Source organism: Herpailurus yagouaroundi, unplaced genomic scaffold (genome assembly GCF_014898765.1).
Source record: "Herpailurus yagouaroundi ecotype Mexico unplaced genomic scaffold, PumYag 29, whole genome shotgun sequence".
NCBI lineage: Eukaryota > Metazoa > Chordata > Mammalia > Carnivora > Felidae > Herpailurus > Herpailurus yagouaroundi.
The window spans coordinates 88,533,879-88,556,127 of NW_024412377.1; the positions used below are offsets into that span (position 1 = coordinate 88,533,879).

The following is a 22,249-nucleotide window of genomic DNA, read 5'->3' on the forward strand; positions in this document are numbered from 1 at the left end:
TGAAATTAAGAGCCCATCGTAAGAACATATACACCTGCCACAAATTCATCTCAATGCTTCTAAGAAATCCCTACTCTTGTGCAATTCACGGTGTTCCAGAGAAAAGAAATCAGTGCTCAGAAAAAGTTTCAACCACTCTTCATACTCAGATCAAGCAAAACACACTATGATGTGCTATATTGAATATGTGTCTGTTTCCCCACTGGATTTAAAGAACCTTCTTGAAGGGAAGAAAGTCTTCCTGATTTGCCAGCTTCACAGTTGGAACTAATTAGATGCTTAAACACAACCAAACAATTCCTTCACATTTCCAAAAGAAGCACCAAAAATAATTGTATTTCTAAATCATACATAGCAAACCATTATACATTACATTTTATTTTTTAAAAAGCACTCTGTAGGAGAAGTTTAATATGTCTCAGGCACACATAACTCTATTAAAAGCAGTTTATTCACAGAAGACTTTTTCCTTGAGAAAACTTCCATATCTGCCTTATAATTAAAACTAAACATGTATTACTACTTAGTACGGAAACCTTATATAGAAAATATAACCAAAATAGCCAAATAATAAAATCTTGCTAAATCTTGAGTCTGAGAGATATGTATAAAGGACTTCATTATGCCATTCTCTCTACTTTTGACTATGATTGAAGTTTTTCATAAGAATTTTCAATAACTGTATGTTATTCCTTTCACATCATACTCAAATGCAGTTGAATTTCCTATTTGATAAACTCATGCTCATTTTTTTTTTGAAATTTCATACTTTATTTCCAAAATATTATTTGTTTGGAAATAATAAACATTTCTTAAAACATAATGAACATTTTCTTCAAATTCCTAAAAAGAACCAACAAATAATTATGGAGTATCTCTTAGAATCCATTAGAAAATAACCTAGTTGATACTCTGTTCTTTTGGCTAAATCTTGTTCCTTAAAAACTAACAGTAATTATTATTTTCAATATCTTACTGAAACTTCCCAGCTCTTATATTTTAACACTGCCAAATGTTAATGTACTTTTTTAAGTTAGCAGTGAATAAGCATACCTTTCTAACTTTTTAGCCAATGAAACCTATTTTATGGTGTCAGTAAGGAAAATTCAGGCAGTAAATGAGGTCATTCACTGTGGGTAGGTTCATGAAATGACCAAAGTTCTGGACAATTAGCATTTTACAAAACTAATTATAGAAAATATATTTACAAAGAATTAAACATCAAATATATGGTTATTTAAATATATAGTAAACCTTACTCTTTTTTTTTTTACTTTCAGTAAAACATCCAAAAATAAAATTTCAGAGACCATTTAAACACTGGATTTTTAAAATGTAACCTTTGTTAGAAAGAAAGATTCTGCAAAATGTCAGTGATTGAATGTAGGTTTAATGTTTGAGCACAGCATGTCATAATAAAACAAATGTCAGCCTTCCACCTTATTTTACAAATTTAGGACTCTTGGGAGAGCCAAAATACTGTGGTTGCTAAAAGTAAAGTGTGTTGTTTTGTGGGCCTTTAGCCTTTTCTCCTTTTGATCTTCCCCTTTAATCCATAGGTGGTCTGATGGGTGGAGACCTCACATCCGGTGCGGGCACCAGTGCAGGTGAGTAGACTTCTGTATTACAGCAAGTGTCATTGTTCAGGGTTCCTTTACTGGGTGATTTGCAGGAAGTAAGTCTTTTGAACAAAGTAGAGAGATCTGTGAGATGCATGGAAAAATGGCCCCAAGAATTTCTAAAGCATTTTTATGAAGCAGGAGGGGATGGATAGTAACTTAGAAGAATACTGTTAACCAGAACTTTTCTTAATCAAACTTCAGCTAGTCAACATAATCAGAATTGAAAGCTCTGATCAAACCAATTTAATCCTGGATGCCATCTTTGGATGCAGAAGTACCTTCAGCAAGCCTTGCCAATTGAATTCTGTGTTAATCATTTCACATTTAATGTGAATCTCTCTCCACCCAAAGAAATACCAAACTCCTGTACGTTTACTTCTAAAGGAGAATACATTTTTAAAAGGAGAAAGTGAGATTATAACCATTCAACAATATTGTTAATAAAATAAAGCCAATTTTGGCATTAAAATGAGCTAGAGAATAGGAATACAGGGTACCCCAAAAAAAGCTCTTTAAATATATTATACTCTTAAGAACTTCTTCCACTATGGCCAGTCACACTTCTCCACAGTTCCATATTAATTCATACTATTGTGATTATTGAGATTGATGTCATTTTCAGTGCAGAGATAAGACAGCACAGTAGTTTTTAATGCTCACTGCAGCTCACTATTGGCATAACAAGTAACCATGGTAATTCCTGCAGCTGTAACATGCTGTACATTTAAAATAGTACAAGACAGGCATGAATGACACAAGGTTATGTTTGAAATGTCAAAAACATCCAAGCTTATTGAAATATCCATGGACAACCTAATTAAAATATTTTGCCAGGGTCGAATTTACTAGCCTGCTAATTTTAAGAAAGAAGATAAAGAAAATCAGCATACAAAAACATTTTTATAAATATATCCACTTGGGGGTAATGTTTCTCACTTCTGATAATTGGCTCTGCATTAATTCAGTGAGTAATGAAGAAAAAGTACTAGAACTACACATTGAATTAACAAACAGAATCAATGGCACTAGCCTCCTATTTTATCTATCTTTTAAAAATTAAGTAGAGGCAAATTAATGAATAAACTCCATATACTATCTTGCTGAACAGTGAAATGAAGTACTCATTTTTCCCCTGAAAAATACTTTGAGGTTTGTAGCCAAACCTGGCTTTGTGGTCAAAGCCAGACCAGTGTTTCTTGGATTCAAGCCTCTGCCAAAACTATGGTTAGAGAGAACGTTGGGGACTAAGAATTGGGGCTGTCACAAAGACCAAGAAAAAGATAAATTTAAAAAATGGTTTAGATGTTATGATATTTTATCCAGTATCTCGATGCTTTTATAGGAACAGCCAATAGTGGTGATTAAAGTTATTAGAAGTAGTAAAAAAATATATGGGGGGGATGGGTTACTTTGCCTTAATGGAAATAGACTCTTGTTTCTACTTAATAGCTAAAATGCTTTAGGATTCTCTATTGAAAATAAGAAGTGTTTGGTTGTTCAATTATGCTGTCATTGTCAATTCTCTGACAGCCCACTAAGTTTAATGGCCCTCCAGGGAGAGAGAAGATACTCAATCCTGTACGTGTAAAAGTTAGCCACATGTATGGCTATAGCGTCATTGAAATAAAAAAATCTTACGAGCTTAGCAGATTTATCTTCCTACTTCAGGAACTCTGCCATAGACAGAAGAATCTTCTGCTTCAAAAATAGAAGGAAACAAGAAGGATTGCTCCATACTGATATAATAAACATTATATCTGGATGAGTGTATCTCGTAGCCATGAACATGTAACTTTCCCAGTTACTATAGACTTCTGAAAAGGTTATTTCCCCACTTTTCAAAAATAGAGGAAGCAGCCCTTTGTAGCTCTGGTTCCACAAACACCTGTTGCAGATGCCATTTAGTAGGCTTCAGCTTAGCTGTCATGTCCTGCTACAGGCTCAACCATCTTCCCCTTCTTTCTCAAACCCGCCAGTATCATGTGTCAAAGCTGAATATATCTGTGCTGATGTCAGAGAATCACATAACACCAGGGGAAGCAAGGCCAGCCAGAATGTCTCTGCATTTTCAGAAAAGAAAACTAAAGCAAAATGACCAAAAGGTATCTTCCAAATTTTGAATATTGTCATTGAAATTCAAGGTCTCAGATAAAGTTAGAAACTCTGAAGCCAAGTGTACATAATTACTTTTCAGGCTTTGTAATTTTTATTCAAAATCAAACCATCTCAACCTGTAAAGAGGAGAAAATACCATGCAAAAAAGAAGTAAATTTAACATTTAGTGTGTGCTTATAAATACCAAGAGACCAAAAAGATAAGCATTCTCTTTTTTCAGCTCAGCTTGATGATAAAGTATAACATCTTTCCCATCCAATCCCCGAGCTATACCTCTCTCTCATTCCATCATCCAGTGAATCAAGTCTTACAAACTCAGCCTCCAAGGTATTTCCTATGTCTATTCTTTTCTCTCCATTCCTGTCCCAATGCCTTGGTTCACGTTCATAGCAACATTCCAGGGCTGTTTCCAGAGCCCCCTAATTTGTCTCTGCCTCACATTGTACCCCACTCCAGTCTCCCCATGACTGATTAGCCTTTCTCATCATTCATGTGCCTAAAATCCAGCAATGGCTTCCCATCTCTTTCAGAATTAACCATGGGCTTCTTATCTCTGGCCTAGCCCTCATCTCCATTCTTAAACTTTTCATTCTGCCACGGCCAGCAAGAACCCTGCACTCTAATAATAGCAGACATTTAAATTGCTCTTACTATGTGCTTTATAAAAAGTAACTCATTTTTTCTCATTATGGCTCTTTAATGCAGACACGCATATTATACCCTTTCTATAGATAGGGACACTGAGACACAGAGAGGTCAAAATAATTGCCCAATATGGAACCCAGGCAGTCTGTCTCCAGAGTCCATACTCTTAACCACTTCATTGTGCTGCTGCTTTCCAAATAGCGTGGAGGCCACCTGCCTTCATGTATGCATTCTTGTGCTCCTTCCCCTCAACTTCCTCTTGATCCTGAGCATTCCTTGTCATCCCTCAGAATTCAGTCCAGCCATTCAGGAATTTTTTTCTTCTGGAAGGAATTATACATCTCTTTTCTTCCATGGCAGCCTGTGACCACATCACTTACCTCATTGCATTGCAGTTGCAATGTCTTGGGCATACATCTTCTTCTTTTTGTTTTAATGTTTATTTTTGAGAGAAAGAGACAGAGCATGAGTAGGGGAGGGACAGAGAGAGAGGGAGACACAGAGTCTGAAGCAGGTTCCAAGCTCTGAGCTGTCAGCACAGAACTTTACCTAGGGCTCAAACCCACAAACCACAAGATCATGACCTGAGCCAAAGTCAGACGCTTAACAGACTGAGCCACCCAGGTGCTCCTGGGCACACATCTTTCCCCGGATTCTCAGCCCTCAAGGGTAAACTGTGTCTTTCTTACTCAGTTTGGATTCCCAACACAACACATAAGACATAGTCTATGGCAGATGCTCCATTAACGGTTGTTAGCTGAATAAAGGAAAAAATGATCTACTGGTAATAAATTGTAATCATGTTGATGCAAAAAAATGGAAGAATACTTCAAAGAAATAATGTTAATTTTAAATATGAAAAGATAGACCCTTGATCTGTAGTTTACAAAAATAATGTATTCTTCTGATACTTACACAATGAATAGTGAATTGTTTGATTAAATGGATGAGCAACATTGACCAATAAAGTTTTACTCACTTTTCTATCATGCTAGAAATCTAAAGAAATGATATGCTGCAGTAAATGAAATGTGTGTTGGTACCTCAGACCATCACAAATCACCTCTTAAAAAAATTAACCTCTTATCACTTAAATTGAAACAATTTCAAAGATAAAGGCAAATGGTAATTAAGAAGTAACAGGATAGGTTTGCACTCTTGGTATAAGGGAAGTATACAGCAGATCATTATATAATACATTAGTAGTGGTGGCATTTCTAGGTTTCAGTTCAGTTATTCATCCACTACTTAGTCCTTTCCTCTCAACAACCAAAATCGGAAGACGCTGCTTTTCAAATTATATTTTGTCATATCTCTGTGTATTAAAACCTTTAACATGCTAATCTTAGTGGTTATTGAGGATTGTTAAAATCGAGCTCGGTTGAGGTTTTATAATCATTAGATTTGGGAGAAATAAGAGGTAAGCATTCTCTTTTTCAGCTCAACTCGATGATAAAGTATGGCATCTTTCCCACTCAGTCTGTGAGCTACATCGTGTGTTGGCTCCACCTCAGGGCCTCTTGTGCACATACAGACTGATGTGGTACACGCACAACAATGCCTTGTGTTGGATTATTCACTATCCTATTAGTACCCTTTGTTTTCACTTTGATAACATAGTTGCTTTTTATTGTGTAGGAAGTACCAGTATGCTCAAGGATTCATGATTGAGACAAAAGAAAGAGAGAAAGAGAGAAGGGGAGGGATAGAGAGAGAAAGAAAGGAGAACCCTTTAGGAATCTCTTTGAAAATTTAGAATTTTACAATTTACATAGCTATTTGACAATAAGGCAAAGGAGATTTATGTATATTGGTTAATAATTTTAATTGGCATTTATTGTAAATTAGATATAATTTTATAAAAAAGAAACTAACAGCTGTTTCCTTATTTTGATTGTTAATTGTTTACTATTTTATGCATTTGGTTGTCAAGCGTTGTCACTTCTGGAATGCTTAATTTATATCAGCTAAATACATGGAGACTCGATGGTGACAGTGTACTGCTGTGGATGAATCACTGAGCAGTGAATAAGGAGCCCCGGCTTCCAGGCTTTGAAAAGACTCCATCTAGCACGATCTTACGCTGTGACTTTGAACCTTTGAACTCAGTACACATATTGGGGATAAGATGCAGATATCTTTAGCGCCTTCTTACACCCAATGTTTATGATTATATGATCATAGAACTTCACTTACATGGCTTTCTTTGTAATTCATTTAGTATTGAAAAAGAAAAATTTAGCGTCTTATAAAATAGAACTCAGAAAAGGAAAAAAATCATACAATGTTTTAATTATCCTGTACCAGTACCATTGTTTTGCAAGTATTTGTTTTTTGAGAATACTTATCAAAAATTTCTTGGCTGACTTTCTTATCAGCCAAAAAGACTTCTCTGCAATTCTTACTCAGTGATTTAAAATATCAGTAAAGTAGTTAAAAATTCAGTCTAAAAGAATTGGCTTTAACAAGTTTACATTTTTGTTATCTAACAATACACAGATTCAGACTGTAATATTCAAGAAAGAGAGATGGATGCCATTTAATTGCTTTCAAACAAGAAAACTACTTTTGTTAGTATAAAATAAAACTTTATATTACTTTTTTTAAATACTGTTAAGCAGCATGTGAAAAAAATCCAAATTAGTAGTTGGATTCTTGTTTTGAAAGTATTATTCTGTTAGTTTGAATTATTCTGAATAAAAATTCTAAATTCATTTGCAGTTTTACCTTGGGAGTTCACCCAAAACATAAAGATCCAACAGCATTGCTTTATTATTATCTGTGAAATTAACTAACAACGATATTTTTAATCCAAACCAAGGTTATCTAGAATTATTGAAAAAAAAAAATACTTAGTCCCCTAGTTGGATAATCTACATCAGGTGATACTTAGCCATCGCCAAGAAAATCAGCAGCCACTTTCCATATACAGGACCTGGAAAATTATAAACTGTACCTTGACACCATTCCTTAGGGGCCAATGTTGAAGTGGGAGAGGCAAGTCAAAGAGACAACAAATGAATGTTACAGGCAAGGTTAGGATATCATAAAATCTGCTTTCAACCCCTTTAGTTTAACTTAGTTCCTTGTTTTAAATTTTTTAAAGTTTGTCTATTATTGAGAGAGAGAGAGAGAGAGAGAGAGCAGGGGGCAGAGAGAGGGAGACACAGAATCCAAGGCAGGCTGTAGGGTCTAAGCTGTCAGCACAGAGCCCGATGTGGGGCTGGCACCCACAAATTGTGAGATCGTGATCTGAGCCGATGTTGGACGCTTAACCAACTGAGCCACCCAGGCACCCCTAGTTTAACTTAATTCTTAAGGAGTTTGATTTCTGCAGAGAAAAACAAAATTTCAAATTATAGCTCCCTAGATGAGTGTTTAGCAGATTTTAGAGCCCTTAGGGTATCATGATTTCTGTCCTCACAATTTGTATATTTTTTATCCCCATCTTTCTATTATATTCAGTAAAGCAACCTAAAAATTTGTCTCTTCACTAATATCCCATTGATTTGACCTGAGAGTGTGACTAATAATAAAACTTTGGTCATTTGTAATATTAATACAAGCGGTTTAATATTTCCCCCTAAAATACTACTTTACTCAGCATTTGTCTTTTTTTCTTTTAACAGTTCTTTTTCCTCACACACTGTTGGTTTTTCTTCTCCTTGTTTTTGGCATCATAAGATTTTATTTGGGGATACTACAGAAAGGAAAGCTCTTTTCAAAATCATTAGTGATATGAAATTGTGCATCCATAGAGGGGAGATGCTGAAGAAGGGATGTGGTTAAAAAAGCCCCTCTTTTGGAAATCAGTTTTTTACCTACCAGGGACTTTCTGGGGCTTCAAGGCTGTTGGCCAAGAGTGTAATTTGCTGTTTTTAGACAAACTTTTGCCAGTCACTTAAATTTTAAGTTTAAAATTCGAGTGTGTTCACTAGACTCTCAATTCAAAGAGTGTTATAGTCATGATACAGTCTTGTTTGAAAGAGTAAATCAAATACATTCCTTTAGTTTACTTTAAAGGAAACTGTATTGTACCAAAACCTGGACAGACAATTTCAATTGATAACCTATGGATGTGTCCACAGGATGCTTTACTATTCACTGTGTTTATTTATTATTGTTCCATTTTAATTGTTTTAACTGAATTTTTTACTCGTTAACTGTTTACTAAACACTGTGCCCTCCTGTCACAATTTCTTGACCTTGCCCTCCATTTACAACCTCCAATTATGACGAAGAACTGATTATGCTGTATTGGTAGTGTAGGGAGAAAACAACCTGTGATACTATTATAGGTTATTATAATGTAGTAATAACGGCAAATCTAAATCTGTGGTCAATTTCCATATTCAAAGATGATAACATTAATTTTCATAACAATCATGAAAAAGGACCCAGGTTAGTTTAACCTTAAGCAACTCAGAGAAATCTACATGATGGTGGAGCAAATTCTTGCGCAAGCAGTAATTGGGGGAAATATTCCTGAGGCAGATATTCCAAGAAATAAAATAACCAATGAAAATACACGATATGCCTAGGATGACGTTACTGCCTTTGGGAAGTCTGTGAACTCCCATTTTATAGGATTGTTGTGAAAATCAAATGAGGTAATGATGCAAGGCAGCACCTAGCACAGTTTGCGCACCAGAGTAAGTGCTTGTTAATAAATGTGAGCACTGTCAGTATTACAATTATCTATATTCTCGATTTCCTAAGCAAAAACTAAAGGTTAGTTTAATGTATTCGCAGTAATAGTAAATGTTCAGTAAGTGAGTAGTGCACCAGTAGGCTTCACAGAGATGTCTGCCACGGCCCCTACCCTCAAGGGTGGGAATAAATAAGGTATATTAATAAACCAAAGGCAGAATCAGAGTGCAGTGCAACATACTTCCCTTTGAACATTATCATCTTCTGATGTGTTTGTAGCAGTTGTGTAAATGTTAAAACCACAAGTAATTATTCTTTCTCTTCTGTCACATTCTCTCTAATTTGTACTGTCTCAATATTTTTGTTTATAAAAATGACTGAAAGAATGAGCGATTGTGTCAATAATGAAGACACCCCCTCATTTTTAGCAAAGAGACAGCCCCAAAATCTCAAGAAGTGAACAATTAAGTGAGTCATAAATCTATCATTCATTGTTAAGTGCAATTTTTTTAAGATAGCAAGGTTCAGTATCATTTTTATGGTGCAATTAAAAACTATCCCTTCAATAAATCAGTAGTCAAAGTAGAATGATATTTTGAGTGCCTTTGTGCATTGAAAACATCAGGTTGTCAGATTCTTCCTTATTTGCAAATGGAGCTTTTATCCCGAGAAATACAAGGATGCGTTCTAAATCTGAAACATCTGGGTTTGATAATAATGTAGTAGAATCAGCTTGTGTTCTGGATTCAAATAAAAACTGTCCCACTTACCGACAAGTCACAGAAGCTCCCTGAACCTCAGTTTCCTTATCTGTCAAAAATTGAGAAGATATTGTCTGACCCACATGACTGTTAGGACAAAGGAGAGAGTGGTTCGCCAAAACAGACCTGCTTTGTGACAACAGACTCTCAATCTTTGGAAAAACAACTCAGTGAGAAGTAAAATTTCTTTACTTCTGCCTCACAATCCAGAGCCTATTGAATGTGCTAAATGTTCAGTGCTCAGTATCTAGTTGGCCGATAGACTGTTAATTTCACAAAAGATACTAAACAATACACATCCAAGAGACATCAAGGACAAGTGGGGTAGATATGAAACCCGTGAAGGTCTGGTTCAGCATCAGGGTGACATGGTCAAGCAGAAGAGGCAAGCTCTTTTTAGAATGTCTACTGCCCTCTAACTGGTACAGCCAAGAATAGTCTTGGCTTTTGTGTATTCTTGGAGTATTTTTCTAAGAATACACCACAAAAGACACTGAGGTTTTACAGGAGTTTCTTCATAGTCTAACATTATGCATTATTATATTATTTCCCTAAGAAACCCTCAGATAGAGTGGAGACTTTATTTTATGTTTAAAAATCTGTAATCAGGAGTCTTTACCAGGATAAGAGTCAGAAAATTTGCTTTGCCCCTATTCCACAGGAGGCATATTGAAATTTTCATCATTCCCAGATTTCTGACCTCCAAATGTTTTGTGGTTGCCTTTTGCCTTAGAGCCATCCCATGAAAAAGATCTCCTTTTCCCTCAAAAAAAAAAAAAAAAAAAAAAAAGATTGTGATTCACAATAGCTGAATAACATAGTTTCTAGCACTTTTAACAGGGTTTCAGGCATTCAGGGCACAGTGAGTGTAAGACTGAAGTCTAGAAGGTCATAATATTTTTCTACTAAACTATTTTAAGTGTATAGCTTCCAGTAGAGCAGTGGGTTGTATGAGCAAGTTTACTGTATACAATTTAAGGTAATTGTATACAGTAGAAAGATGTATGTTTGAGATATAAAACAATGTCCTGATATTGGAAACTAACTTATCTTAAACCCTTAAAAACTCAGATATAAAATTAATTGATTGTAGTGAGAATTATTATCTATGTGGCACCTTTAGTTTAACGAGACTGTATGCTGTAAATGTTTTTAAATTGTTCTAATGCAAACAAACAAACAAAAAACAAAAACCCAGGTTGATAAACAAAAACTTTTGCTGAAGTAAAAGCAGAAAATAAATATCAGAGGTTCAACTTAATGCTTTTCTATGGCGGTTTGCCCAAAATTCCAAAAAAACAAAAACAAAATCAAAAATACCATTAACAAATTACTAAACAAAGTCAGTTTGATACACCTATGTATTAGAAATTATTTTCTAGGTAACAACTAATAACAGATACTATAAAATACTGAGCATTTCACTATCATGTTAAGTCGTTCTGATGGAAGCTGGTCTCTTAAATTGACAATAGGTACGTAAATGTCTCTACCCTCCATTTCAGGGAGATTTTTGACTAAAATATTACAAAATCTGCCTTTAAGAGCATATTGAATCATCCACTTGAAATAGCACACTGAAAGTTAAACAGTTGTTCTGGCATTTAGTGTTGCTAAACCCAATATTTCCTATTTGTAAATATTTATTTATCCAGGAGACCAGAAATGCGGTTCGGAACATCACCATTCTGTGCCTCTTTGTATAAGTTCAGCATTTTCTGAACCAGCAATGCCATTTATGACGGCCAAGTTGACCATGTTCCTGAAGTTCTCACATCACCTCTGGCTTAGGAAGACCCTGTAGGTCTCACCTCCCAGGTCTCAGACTTGACTTGTTTCCTCTCTTCCTTTGTATTCCTGTAATTATAGGGTGAGATTTGACACAGAAGGGTTTTCAAAATCCCAGAATGTGACCAATTCTCAGGGAACAGGGCTCTGCTGTGCTTCAGAGCGTGGACTCTGGACACACTTCTGGTTCAGTCATGGCACCACCAGTTAATAGCTGTTTGACATTGGGCAACTTGCTGGACCTCTCTGTTGTCATGTGTTCTCATTATGTAACACAGGGATACTATTAGTACCTGAGAGGGTTGTCATTGCAAGGATTAAAGGTGTTTTACATCCGTGTAGAATTAACAAACAATTATATAGCAGTTACTAGGTGCCTGGTACTATTCTGGGTCCTCAATGTGTATGCTTGATGTTGTTGATACTATTGGTAAATAATACTCTATAAAGTATTTAATATTGTTAATATTATTGCATGGTCATATTGGCACTGGCTGCCTCGGGCAAGTGTGTGAGAGTCTCTGATTCAGATTACTTTTATGCTTCTCTCACACTAATGGAATCATTACCTAGGGCTAAGAAAACTAAGGCTCAGTATGGTTGAAGGAATTCTAAATCCAGAACCTGGGTTTATCTACTTTATCCTCTTTTGTCCTTGACTCCTGTCTGCCTTGCAGATCTTTCCAACCTGGCTGCCTTACTCCTCATGTGTTCTGTGGCAGATGAATCCTAACTAGCATCCCTATAGCAGTCTAATCTCTAATCTACCCCTTCCGTGGACACTATTTCCTTGTCACACAGTTAAGGATGTCATTTACCACTCACAAACTAACTTATCCATAGTACAAAGTTTAGTAAAAGTTTCGTGTAAAGTCTAGAGTATAAAGTTTAAAGTGTAAAGTATAGAGTATAAAGTATAAAGTTAACATGATCTGAGAGGTTTGTGTTAGTCAAGCCTACTTTTCCAGCTTCTGAAGGCTGCATACTCTAAAACCACCAATATTGTGTCCTCATGGGAATGCTCATCTCTCTCCAATACAGTTGTGACTGGGAGATCTGTTATGCATTCTCTCTCTCCAGAAAGTCTCTCTCTGGACCATCTAATAAAATTCTATTCACTCTTACGACCCTTCCACCGTTTTTTCCTAGGATATCATGCAGTCCATCTTTTGGAGGAAAGCTCTGTATGAGTAAATTATTGTTGAGAGTTATAGAGACAACCTATGGCAGTAAACATAAGCACTCATCAATATAGAAGAAAAGATGCAAGGCCTCAGAGTTCCCTTTTTCATCAGGGAAAATTTCTACTTTATTTGAGTCTACCACTTGCGTTTAGCTAAGGTAACGTCCTGTGAAATGATTAACAGGTGCAACAAGTGAAGACACAGCTTTCAATTAACTCTCTATAAACAAATTTAGTAGTTGGGCACTTGCCTGACTTCTTGACTTCAATATTACATGGTTGATGAACAGTTTGTCTCAATGGTGTCCTTCATCATCAGCGTGCAATCATTACCTCAAATAAGAAATGTTCTCAAGTAGTGCATAGAGGAGGCACCCTCGATATTTGAAATTAGCAAGTTACATATTACATTTTCAGTTCTCTTGTCACATTCCCTCAGTAACTTAACTTTAAATGCCATTCCTGAATAATTCCTAATTTTTCCAGCATAGTCTGTGTATATGTTTTGCAGGCATCTGAAACACTTAAAGAACTAGTCTTCTGTGTGTATCACTGAAGATTTCACACTACACTACTACTAATTGCAGTAGTGTAGAAGGGAATGCATTCAAGGTGGGATGCATTGTCTGAAAGGCTGTCTGAACTCTCATGAAAGAGTTCAAATTCATTTAAGATGAATTTGAATTCAATGGGAGAGCAAACACTGCTAGAGCAAAGACTCAGGCATATCCAGAGGACTGCGAGCTTGGCTGTGGACAGTGGAAATTAGGTGAGATAGAAGGGGTCAGACTATGCGTAGTTCTGAGAGTCAAGCAGGGCCCTGGCCCAACAGTGTTAAGTATGGACGGAAAAAGTAACATGATAGAAGCAGCACTTTAAAAACATTTTTAGAGAAAATCTTGAGACCGTACATCAGATTCATTATCACACATATGCACAAAAGTTGGCATACAGATTTAGAGGAGCTTACAGTGTGAAGCTCATCTTAAGACCTGGCGAAGAACCTTTCAACTGGAGACCAGGGACCCTGATCAAAGACTTAGTCAAATGGTGATGAAAGCCTTACCAAGGATGGTGGCAGTGGAGATGGAGAGAGGCGTTTCTCAAGAAAATTTAACAAGATTTGGTATCTGATTGGGTAGGGAGCTGGGAGATGAAGCTAGTCAGACATGACAATTTGGGAGACTGAAAAAAAAGATTTTGCCAATGAAAAAAATTAGCCTCGGTCCATAAAGACTAGTTTCTGTTTTGTGCTTATTAGTTTTTCATGCTTGTATTTATAACTGAAAGTCCTGGGAGGAAAAAAGAAAAGATTCATGTCTAAACATCCAAGTAAGAGAAAGTTTTAGAACTTTGGGCTCAAAGAGAGCTACATACTCAATTGAGCTCTGTGAGACAAGGCAAAATGTCCTCCTCACAACATCTTAAGCCAGGAATATGTTCTTTGAATTTACAACTTCTTAAAATAGGAGTCAATAAAAAAAAAAAAAGCAGCAAGTGTTTTCAAGTTAACTGGAGAGAAAAAAATTTTTTTCTCCTAACACCACATTTCAAGTTTTGTATATTTACACTAGTTTTAATATGCATGTTTAGAAACGTGTAACCAATCGAGGTAGATTCTGTTATCCTTCATACAAATTATATTGTGAATGCTTAACTTGTTTCATTTTATGTGAAACAATATTTTTAATCAAATCAAACTATAAAACGAACGGACTCTAAAGTTGGTCTGTTCTTCATTTTCTTATAATCTATAATCAGGAAATCCATTCACTCACGCTTTATAATTTTTGTGCTTTTAAAGTGGTCAGGAGAATGTGACATCTGCATACAGTCACATCTGAATTGATCATTGTCCAGGCAGAAGGTAATTTTAAAACATGGCATGAGGAAAGGTTGAATCTGAATATTAGAACATTACCGAGACATTAACTTGAGTAATTTGCCACCTCCCCGACCCCCGACTTTGAATGAGACCATTCTCTTTGGTGAATTTATCTTAAGGGAGGACAACAGCCTCAACGCAGGCCACAGCGTTCTGAGCGAGGAGGCCCGTGGTTTCCAAGCCAGTTTAAATGCAGGCTCTTCTTAGCAGTAAACCACACGCATGTATTCATCATTGATTTTCAAATGATAGGTTTCTATATCGCTGGTTTAGGATCCACAGTCTTGCATTCCTGAATCTATATTATGCCAAAAGAATAACAACTTGGTGGCTGGAAACAGAAATGGTTATTATACGGCTCCAAAATGCTAGCTGGCACAATATGCTAAAAACAGCAGAAATTCACCGGTAAAAGGCAGAATTTATTTGTTCTTAAAAATAACTTTGTGCTCTAAAAATATGGATTTAAGAAGTGTCATCGTGGTTCAAAATATTTTATATTCAAAATGTAAACACCTTAAAATATGTGACTAATCTTCTAAAATGGTATAATTTCCAAACAACAGGAAATATTCCAAGAGAAAAATAGAATGCTTTTCAAATCCATTTTTGAGGCATTTATTGGATGAAAAACTATAATATATGTTTACTTTTTTTTTCCTGCTGCCCTAAGTCATTGTTTAAAAATGTGGGCAGAAAGATGTAGGCTTTGTTGGAATTTCTCAGAGTTTACTGTAGAAAAAAATTTTTTTTTTTAATTTTCAAAAAAGAAACCTTTTCTCAGAGCCTCTGTGAAGCATTTCCATTTTCACACACTGGCCCAGTGTTTGTCATATCACAGGACAACACATTTCACAAAGCGGTTTTACTTCCTTTTAGCAAAATAACTCCTCCATGCAAACCAGTATTGGCATCTACCAAGCCAGGGTTTTAGTTTCTTCTGATCTATTCAAGCTTCATTGCACTGCTTAACTGACTTTTTCCCCCCTTCTTTTGAAATTACCCACCTAATTTTCCATTTAATTGTTTATTTAAACCAGATCTCACGCAGGCTTAACAGATAAGTGACATATGTATTGAGTGTATCAGACTGAACTTGAGCTGACAGGAAAGTGTAGTGCACATTTTGTCTTCGTTCTCTCAGTCTCTTTTTATCCAGTAGAATATCTTAATTAAAACTAGAGCCTTAACATATTTGCAAGAATGATTCAATTAAGACACATTAAATATAAACTATTTTGTCAAGAATTTTTGTAAGTGAACATGTTCTTTGTATCTCTCCTAGTGAAATAAGGTAAATGTAGTTGTTTCATATGATAACTTTTGCCACCAAAAACTATCCAAATTAACTGGAAAAGAAAATTTTGGCTGTTGACATATTTAGCTGGCTATAGAGGATTTAGCTTCTTTCAATGAAGTTTTATTATAGAAGTAATTTATATTCAAATTCAACCAACATTTCCTAAGCAACTTCTGTGTACTTGACACGTGTTTGGGGGGGGGGTTCATTTATTTTTAATCCCCCCACCCCCCAGTAACTTGGAGAATTTTACGGATAATCCGATTGACAGATTTAATCTTGTAGTTATTTGTTATATATTCAGCCTGTTTATTCATGCATAAAATGAGACAGGTAAATGAATGGGATATGAAGAACAAATGTGCTCTACACAGTATGCCTCAAATGTATTCTAATTCAAAAAATATTTCCCTAAATATTTCCTGAAATACGCCTGTGCTTTGCCTTCCCAGTCCCTCATCACCTCTAGCTCACACCATCAGTGCCCCATACTCCCAGGCCTTTCTAATTACAGGATACGCCAGGGCCAGTAGATCTCTCTGTCCACTTAGAGGCCTTTGTCCTACTTCTGCTCTGTGACCTTCACGGATCTGCATTGCCACCATTTACAACCAAGGTGTGTCGGGCTGGAATCCAAGATCTCCACGTCCCTCCAAGGTCTTCGACACTCCTCTCTTTTTAGGAGTTCCCTTCTAGCCAGATTGCTCACAGTGCCCCCCGACTCGTGCTCTGTAAATTCCCACCTCAGCCCTTTCCCACAGCCCAGTCACAAGCCCAGTGTGTCTTACTGTCCCTTCTCTTTTTTCAAGGCCCATATCAGTTCCTGCCTCTTAGGTGAATCTTTATTGGATAATCTCTTCCCTCCTGGGAACTCAATAACACTTAATCTGGATTACTCTGTGGGCATCTCTCCCTAGGCTGCCTTGTCTTGGTTTGTACATCTCACACATGTGCGTATTGGATTACCATAAAGGAATTGCAGGGCCTTTGAGGACTGGGGCCACGTCCTTGCCTCCTCATGGGGTAGCACACAGTATCACTCATCCTGGAGTAATAGACACTTGTGTTTTAGGATAATGATAATGATGACCAACCGTAACAGCGAGGTTTGATTGTCTCCTTTAAAGTGCTTCAGAAAACAAACATCTAGTTTTTCAGCAAGGATTGTAGAGTCGGATAGTGGGTTTCTCTTATTCCCCAATCAGAGGCCATGAATGAAGCCAACAGATGACATTCTGCCTCAGTTAATGTTGCCTCAACTCCTTCCGTAGCTCTTCCTGTCACGGAGCAGTATATTTTGAATTATGAGAAATGGCATCCTTCAGATATCCGTTTCTGTTAGTAGGGCGTTGAGCATCAGAGATCTAAGAAAACCCCTTCAGTGTTCACATCAGATGACTATCCCTGTGCCTTGGTGAAGCAGTACTTTTGGAGGCATCAACCCTTCATTTCAGCTCCTAAGTAGGAGTCCTGCATTTTGAAATTCTGTGTGAACAGGAAAGCAAGCTGTCAGGGTCATACACGGAACTTGTGAGGAGAGCAAACCCGACATAAGAGGACCAGAGGGAGAAACCACTCAAAGAAAAGGGGAAGTCAACAGCAAACTGTGGAAGAGCCTACTGTCCCTGCATGTCCTCGAAATGATAGTCTTACTGGTATTCCCTCTCTTCACTTAAGGACACACAGACACACAAAATAAAACCCAAACCACTGAACTGAAAGAGTGAGTCACGCCAGCCCAGGCCTTTGCCAAGCTAGTCAATTAAAGTGCAGGGCAGATTCTGTGCTTTTCTTAGACCCTGAACGAAGACGGTCTGACTTTCTTCCCTAATTTTTTTAATGGAAAAGTATATGCTGATTTCTGAGCAAGTTGGTATAGATTAGCTGTCTTCTCGTTAAACATTTTTAATCTTCCTTTAGAGAATGTTAAAAAAAAAAAAACTAACTGGGTTACCTTCACGTGGAGGCTAAGTTGGTCATCCCACAGACTATTTTATAAGTCATACCCTGTTAAACTTTTATTTTTCATCTCATATAGTGTATCCTGTAGAAACATTCTTGAGTCTAGATTTCTCCCTGAGTGCTTTCATTGTTTTGTGTTAACAGGGAACGGATATGGCAATCCCCGAAACTCACCAGGTCTGCTGGTCTCACCTGGTAACTTGAACAAGAATATGCAAGCAAAATCTCCTCCCCCCATGAATTTAGGGATGAATAACCGTAAACCAGATCTCCGAGTTCTTATTCCACCAGGCAGCAAGAATACGATGCCATCAGTGGTAATGCGAAACTACATTTTAAATAAATGTTGATAATGTTTTGTATATGTTTTGCTGTTTTTGTATTTGTCTAACATTTTGAATTACTTAAGTGCTCCTAGAAAATTAACATATCAATGCTATTGCTGGAGCCCTGTTTGTATTTAGCCATTATTTCTGGTAACTGGTTCGCATTTCCCTTTTCCATGTTAAAAAAAAAACAAAAAAAAAAACCAACATCCAATAAACTTCACTATAAAACTGGTGTTCTGAGGCAAAGAAACCATTTCCTTTTAAGCTCTCCAATTTATAATTAGAAAAAAATCATTGCTTATTACTCTGCTTATGTTGCATACAATTTGACCAATGGTAGAATCAAACTCACAGAATAGGGAGTTTCATAACAGATTTTATAATGTTGATCTAGTTATGTCCTCAAGGTACTGACAACCAAAAATCTTTTCCATAATTTCTACATGAACATTCTCCTGTGAATTGGCCATTCTTTCCTTAGGTATATTGCAGTGATAATGCTTAATACATCATGTGCCTGTGCTCTGCCTCAATTCATATTTCCATATATGTGCTTCATGCAAATAGCTACCTCTCAAAAGCAAATTGTTTTAAAATCCTATGCATTATGAGAACAAAGGTTATATTTTACAACAACAAAAAAAGTTGACACTGTAAGAAAAAATTAAATAAGAAATAAATAAATAAGAAATACAAGCAACATCCCCGGACTCCATCATTTTTCTTTCTCCTGGGTCTGCAGGCTAAGATGAAGATAATGATTGTGGGGCCAAATTCAACAACAAAGAGACTTACATCAGTGTTCTCCAAATTAGCTTTGCTTAAGAGCGAGAACATTTAAAACTAAGATTCGGTAGACAAATTTAGACCATTCTGCAAACACATTTCTCTTTTTTTCCTTTCTGTGCTCTGTGGCAGGCTTCACGGTAAAACAGTCCTGCAAGCTGATTAGTTTATTATGGCACAGTGCAGATTAATTTTGAATATCAACCCCCCCCCAAAAAAAAATCACATAATACGCAACATTCCCTTCGGAAAGGACTGAGTCTAATAAATAAAACCTCCCACAGGGCCATAGCCAAGCAGTGTGGGCCATACGGGGCAGGCTGTCTCTATCAGCAGGTTTATTCCAAGTTCCTTAAAACTGATGTTCTCCCAGGAATCCTGTGAGTGGTCAGTACAGCCTCTCACTGGTGGCCAGGTGCAGGTTCCCCCCACCCCCGCCTCCAGCGCTCCATGAGTGGAGTCTCAAAATACAAGCTTTCTTTTTTTTTTTTTTCAAAACGTGGTGCTGAAATAATGAAGTTTGAGACACTGACCTGTGCGGAAAACTAGATAGATTGTCTTCACATTTGAGACAAACCGCTCATTAAGTGAAACAAAGAATGTCTTTGTAAGGAATTATCTTTAGAGTCTGGGTTTTAAAATTGTTTAAACTGCTGTGTCTATCAGAAGATGCTTTGCCTTTTGTTGAAAAGGTTTTGCCCAGTTATAAATATTTACAGACACTAATTAATAAAACTCCTTCCCCATGCTCTCAGTCTGAGGATGTCGACCTGCTTTTGGTAAGTAGAAAGAGAACTTCCCTTAAATGATACATGTAAGGAGAAACCCAAGGTGACTTTTAGGTGGAGTGGCTCTAGCAAAATGGGAAGATATCGGAAGTTACCATAATATGTCAACATTAATTCTGTTTCGGGGCCATTAATTTCAAGTACCACACACAGGTGAAAAGAATATCAGGGTATTTATTTTTCTGTCTCAACCTTTGTAAGTGAAGACCATGTTTTCAGTTTATTTTAGGACCTGATTTATAGTAAAATTCAAACGAAAATAATTTCCTTAGTTATTTAAACCACGAGGATACTTATTTTTCTAAGAATTAAAGTCTCATGATCTTTAAATGTATGTGAATCTTTAATCTTCTTGCTGTAAGTAGTTAAATACACATGTTAGCTGGTTTGCCATGTAGTTCTGAGGGAAGTTTAGAAGAATCTGAAAAAAGTGGTCAGAGCACCACCTGCTGGTCAGAGTATAGCATGAAATGTGCCCATCTGCTCTGCTGTATATAGAACTGAACATAAAAACCACCATGGTTGATTTTAATTTTTTTTTAATTTGCATTTGAATAAAAACTGAAACAATGGAAGTACAGTATACATATTTCATCAGTTTTCAACATAGTCTGTTTTTACTCATAATAAAGCTTATGGTACTTGTTACTAGTTCAGTTGCCTAGGAGATACTGATGTAATGGGTTACTATGGCAACAACTGGTCTCTTGAAGGATTGTAAATGATAGGGTTGGCAGAGTTCATAGAGACACATGTTAAATGATTAATTTCAGGAGATTTGTACCAAGTTATCTCGTTATGTGCAAAACTAATACTGAAATCTAACATTTTTAACTTTTAAAAAATTCTATCAATAATGTCTCTTTATTTACTTTAAAAGAATCAAAGGATAAATAACTCCCAGTCTGCTCAGTCATTGGCTACCCCAGTGGTTTCCGTAGCAACTCCTACTTTACCAGGACAAGGGATGGGAGGATATCCATCAGCCATTTCAACAACATATGGTACCGGTGAGTAGCTTTGCCATGTTCAAATAGTACATTAAATACTTTTTATTAAAAAGCAAGATGAAAAAAGATACTACCTTTCAGTCTGTTAGGAAGCTTCAGGTAGTACCTGTGGCGTCCAGAGACTATATGTTACCTATTTCTTGCTCAGACAAAATAAATATCCATATTTTTCTTTCTTAAGTGAAAGTTTTTATTAACCCAACCTGAATTCAATATAAAAGACCAATTTCAAGGAAAACGAGCCATTATTTCTTGATGTAATAGAAATCTCACTTTCTTAGAATTGTTTAAAACAACATTTCTAGATCATCAAATATGTGTATGCTGTAATGCCGGATTGTACTTCTAATAAATTAAAATTTCAGGCGGTTGTCCTTCAAAGCTCTCGTGGAATACTTATCTTTCAGTAGATGATATGTATCTCTTTTAAATCAAAATTGCTCCTGATGCTCTATCTCCTTCTCCCCCCCCAAAATGAGAGAATTTATAATGATCATTAAATAGCACTAATAGAATATTTTTAATTGGAAATGTTTATTTACCATTTTATAATTTCCAAATTAATTCTTTTCCCTTATTTTATTTGTTCATCTAGAGTACTCTCTGAGTAGTGCAGACCTGTCATCTCTGTCTGGGTTCAACACCGCCAGCGCCCTTCATCTTGGGTCAGTAACTGGCTGGCAACAGCAACACCTACATAACATGCCGCCATCCGCCCTCAGTCAGCTGGGGTAAGCAATATTATTTCTCTCATAAAACACTTTCAGAAGGCATTTTTAAGTGACAAATGGCAGTCTCTAAATACTGCGCTCTAAGGTCCCGTTAAAGGAGGTACAATCCTACTTTATCAAAATCGGAAAGTAATGATCAGATCGGTATCTTTCAAGCAGGTTTAATATTACTTGGCTTATTTTTTAAGAGGAGGGGAGCCCTGTGATAATGAGGTAAATTATTTCCCTATTGTTTTAGGCTATACTGGTTTCCACTTGGGTCAATGACAAAATTTCATTTAGTTTACTTTTCATGTAGCTCATGTGGGACATAAGAAGGCACTTAAAAGTTCTTAACATTTTTGAGATATTTGGGAATCCTTATCACTTAACGTAAACCATATAGTCATGCTAACATTAACCTGGTGCTCACAGGATCTATTATTCTATTGATATACAGATTTCATACAGTTATAATAATGCATTCATAGTATGGTTGTATATTTGTAGACATTGTATAAATAAAAATATATATGTATGTGTACATATATATATACTAATTACCTAAATTTGGGTATAAAAATAATTTCTGTTGTTTTCTGAAATCAGAATATGTGTATTTCTGCCCCCTTGTGGTAACTTTGAGAAATGTCTTTATCATAGAAATGACTCCTGTCATTTATCTGTAGAAATGTGCAAACCTTTAAAAAGCACT

The 22,249-nt window shown here is 36.3% G+C and overlaps 1 protein-coding gene across 23 annotated transcripts in view; it reads left to right on the forward strand.

Moving 5' to 3' along the window:
- The window catches only part of MEF2C (myocyte enhancer factor 2C), a 171,686-nt gene that overhangs the window by 139,866 nt on the left and 9,571 nt on the right, over positions 1-22,249 (forward strand). For 17 of the 23 annotated variants that reach the window (XM_040448925.1, XM_040448937.1, XM_040448928.1 and 14 more), the window contains 5 exons: positions 1,560-1,607; positions 18,056-18,228; positions 19,782-19,805; positions 20,695-20,824; positions 21,420-21,555. In XM_040448925.1, the coding sequence (XP_040304859.1) occupies positions 1,560-1,607; positions 18,056-18,228; positions 19,782-19,805; positions 20,695-20,824; positions 21,420-21,555 (511 nt within the window). The remainder of the gene's footprint in view (positions 1-1,559; positions 1,608-18,055; positions 18,229-19,781; positions 19,806-20,694; positions 20,825-21,419; positions 21,556-22,249) is intronic. The other 6 variants (XM_040449024.1, XM_040449047.1, XM_040449084.1 and 3 more) reach the window with 1 other exon arrangement.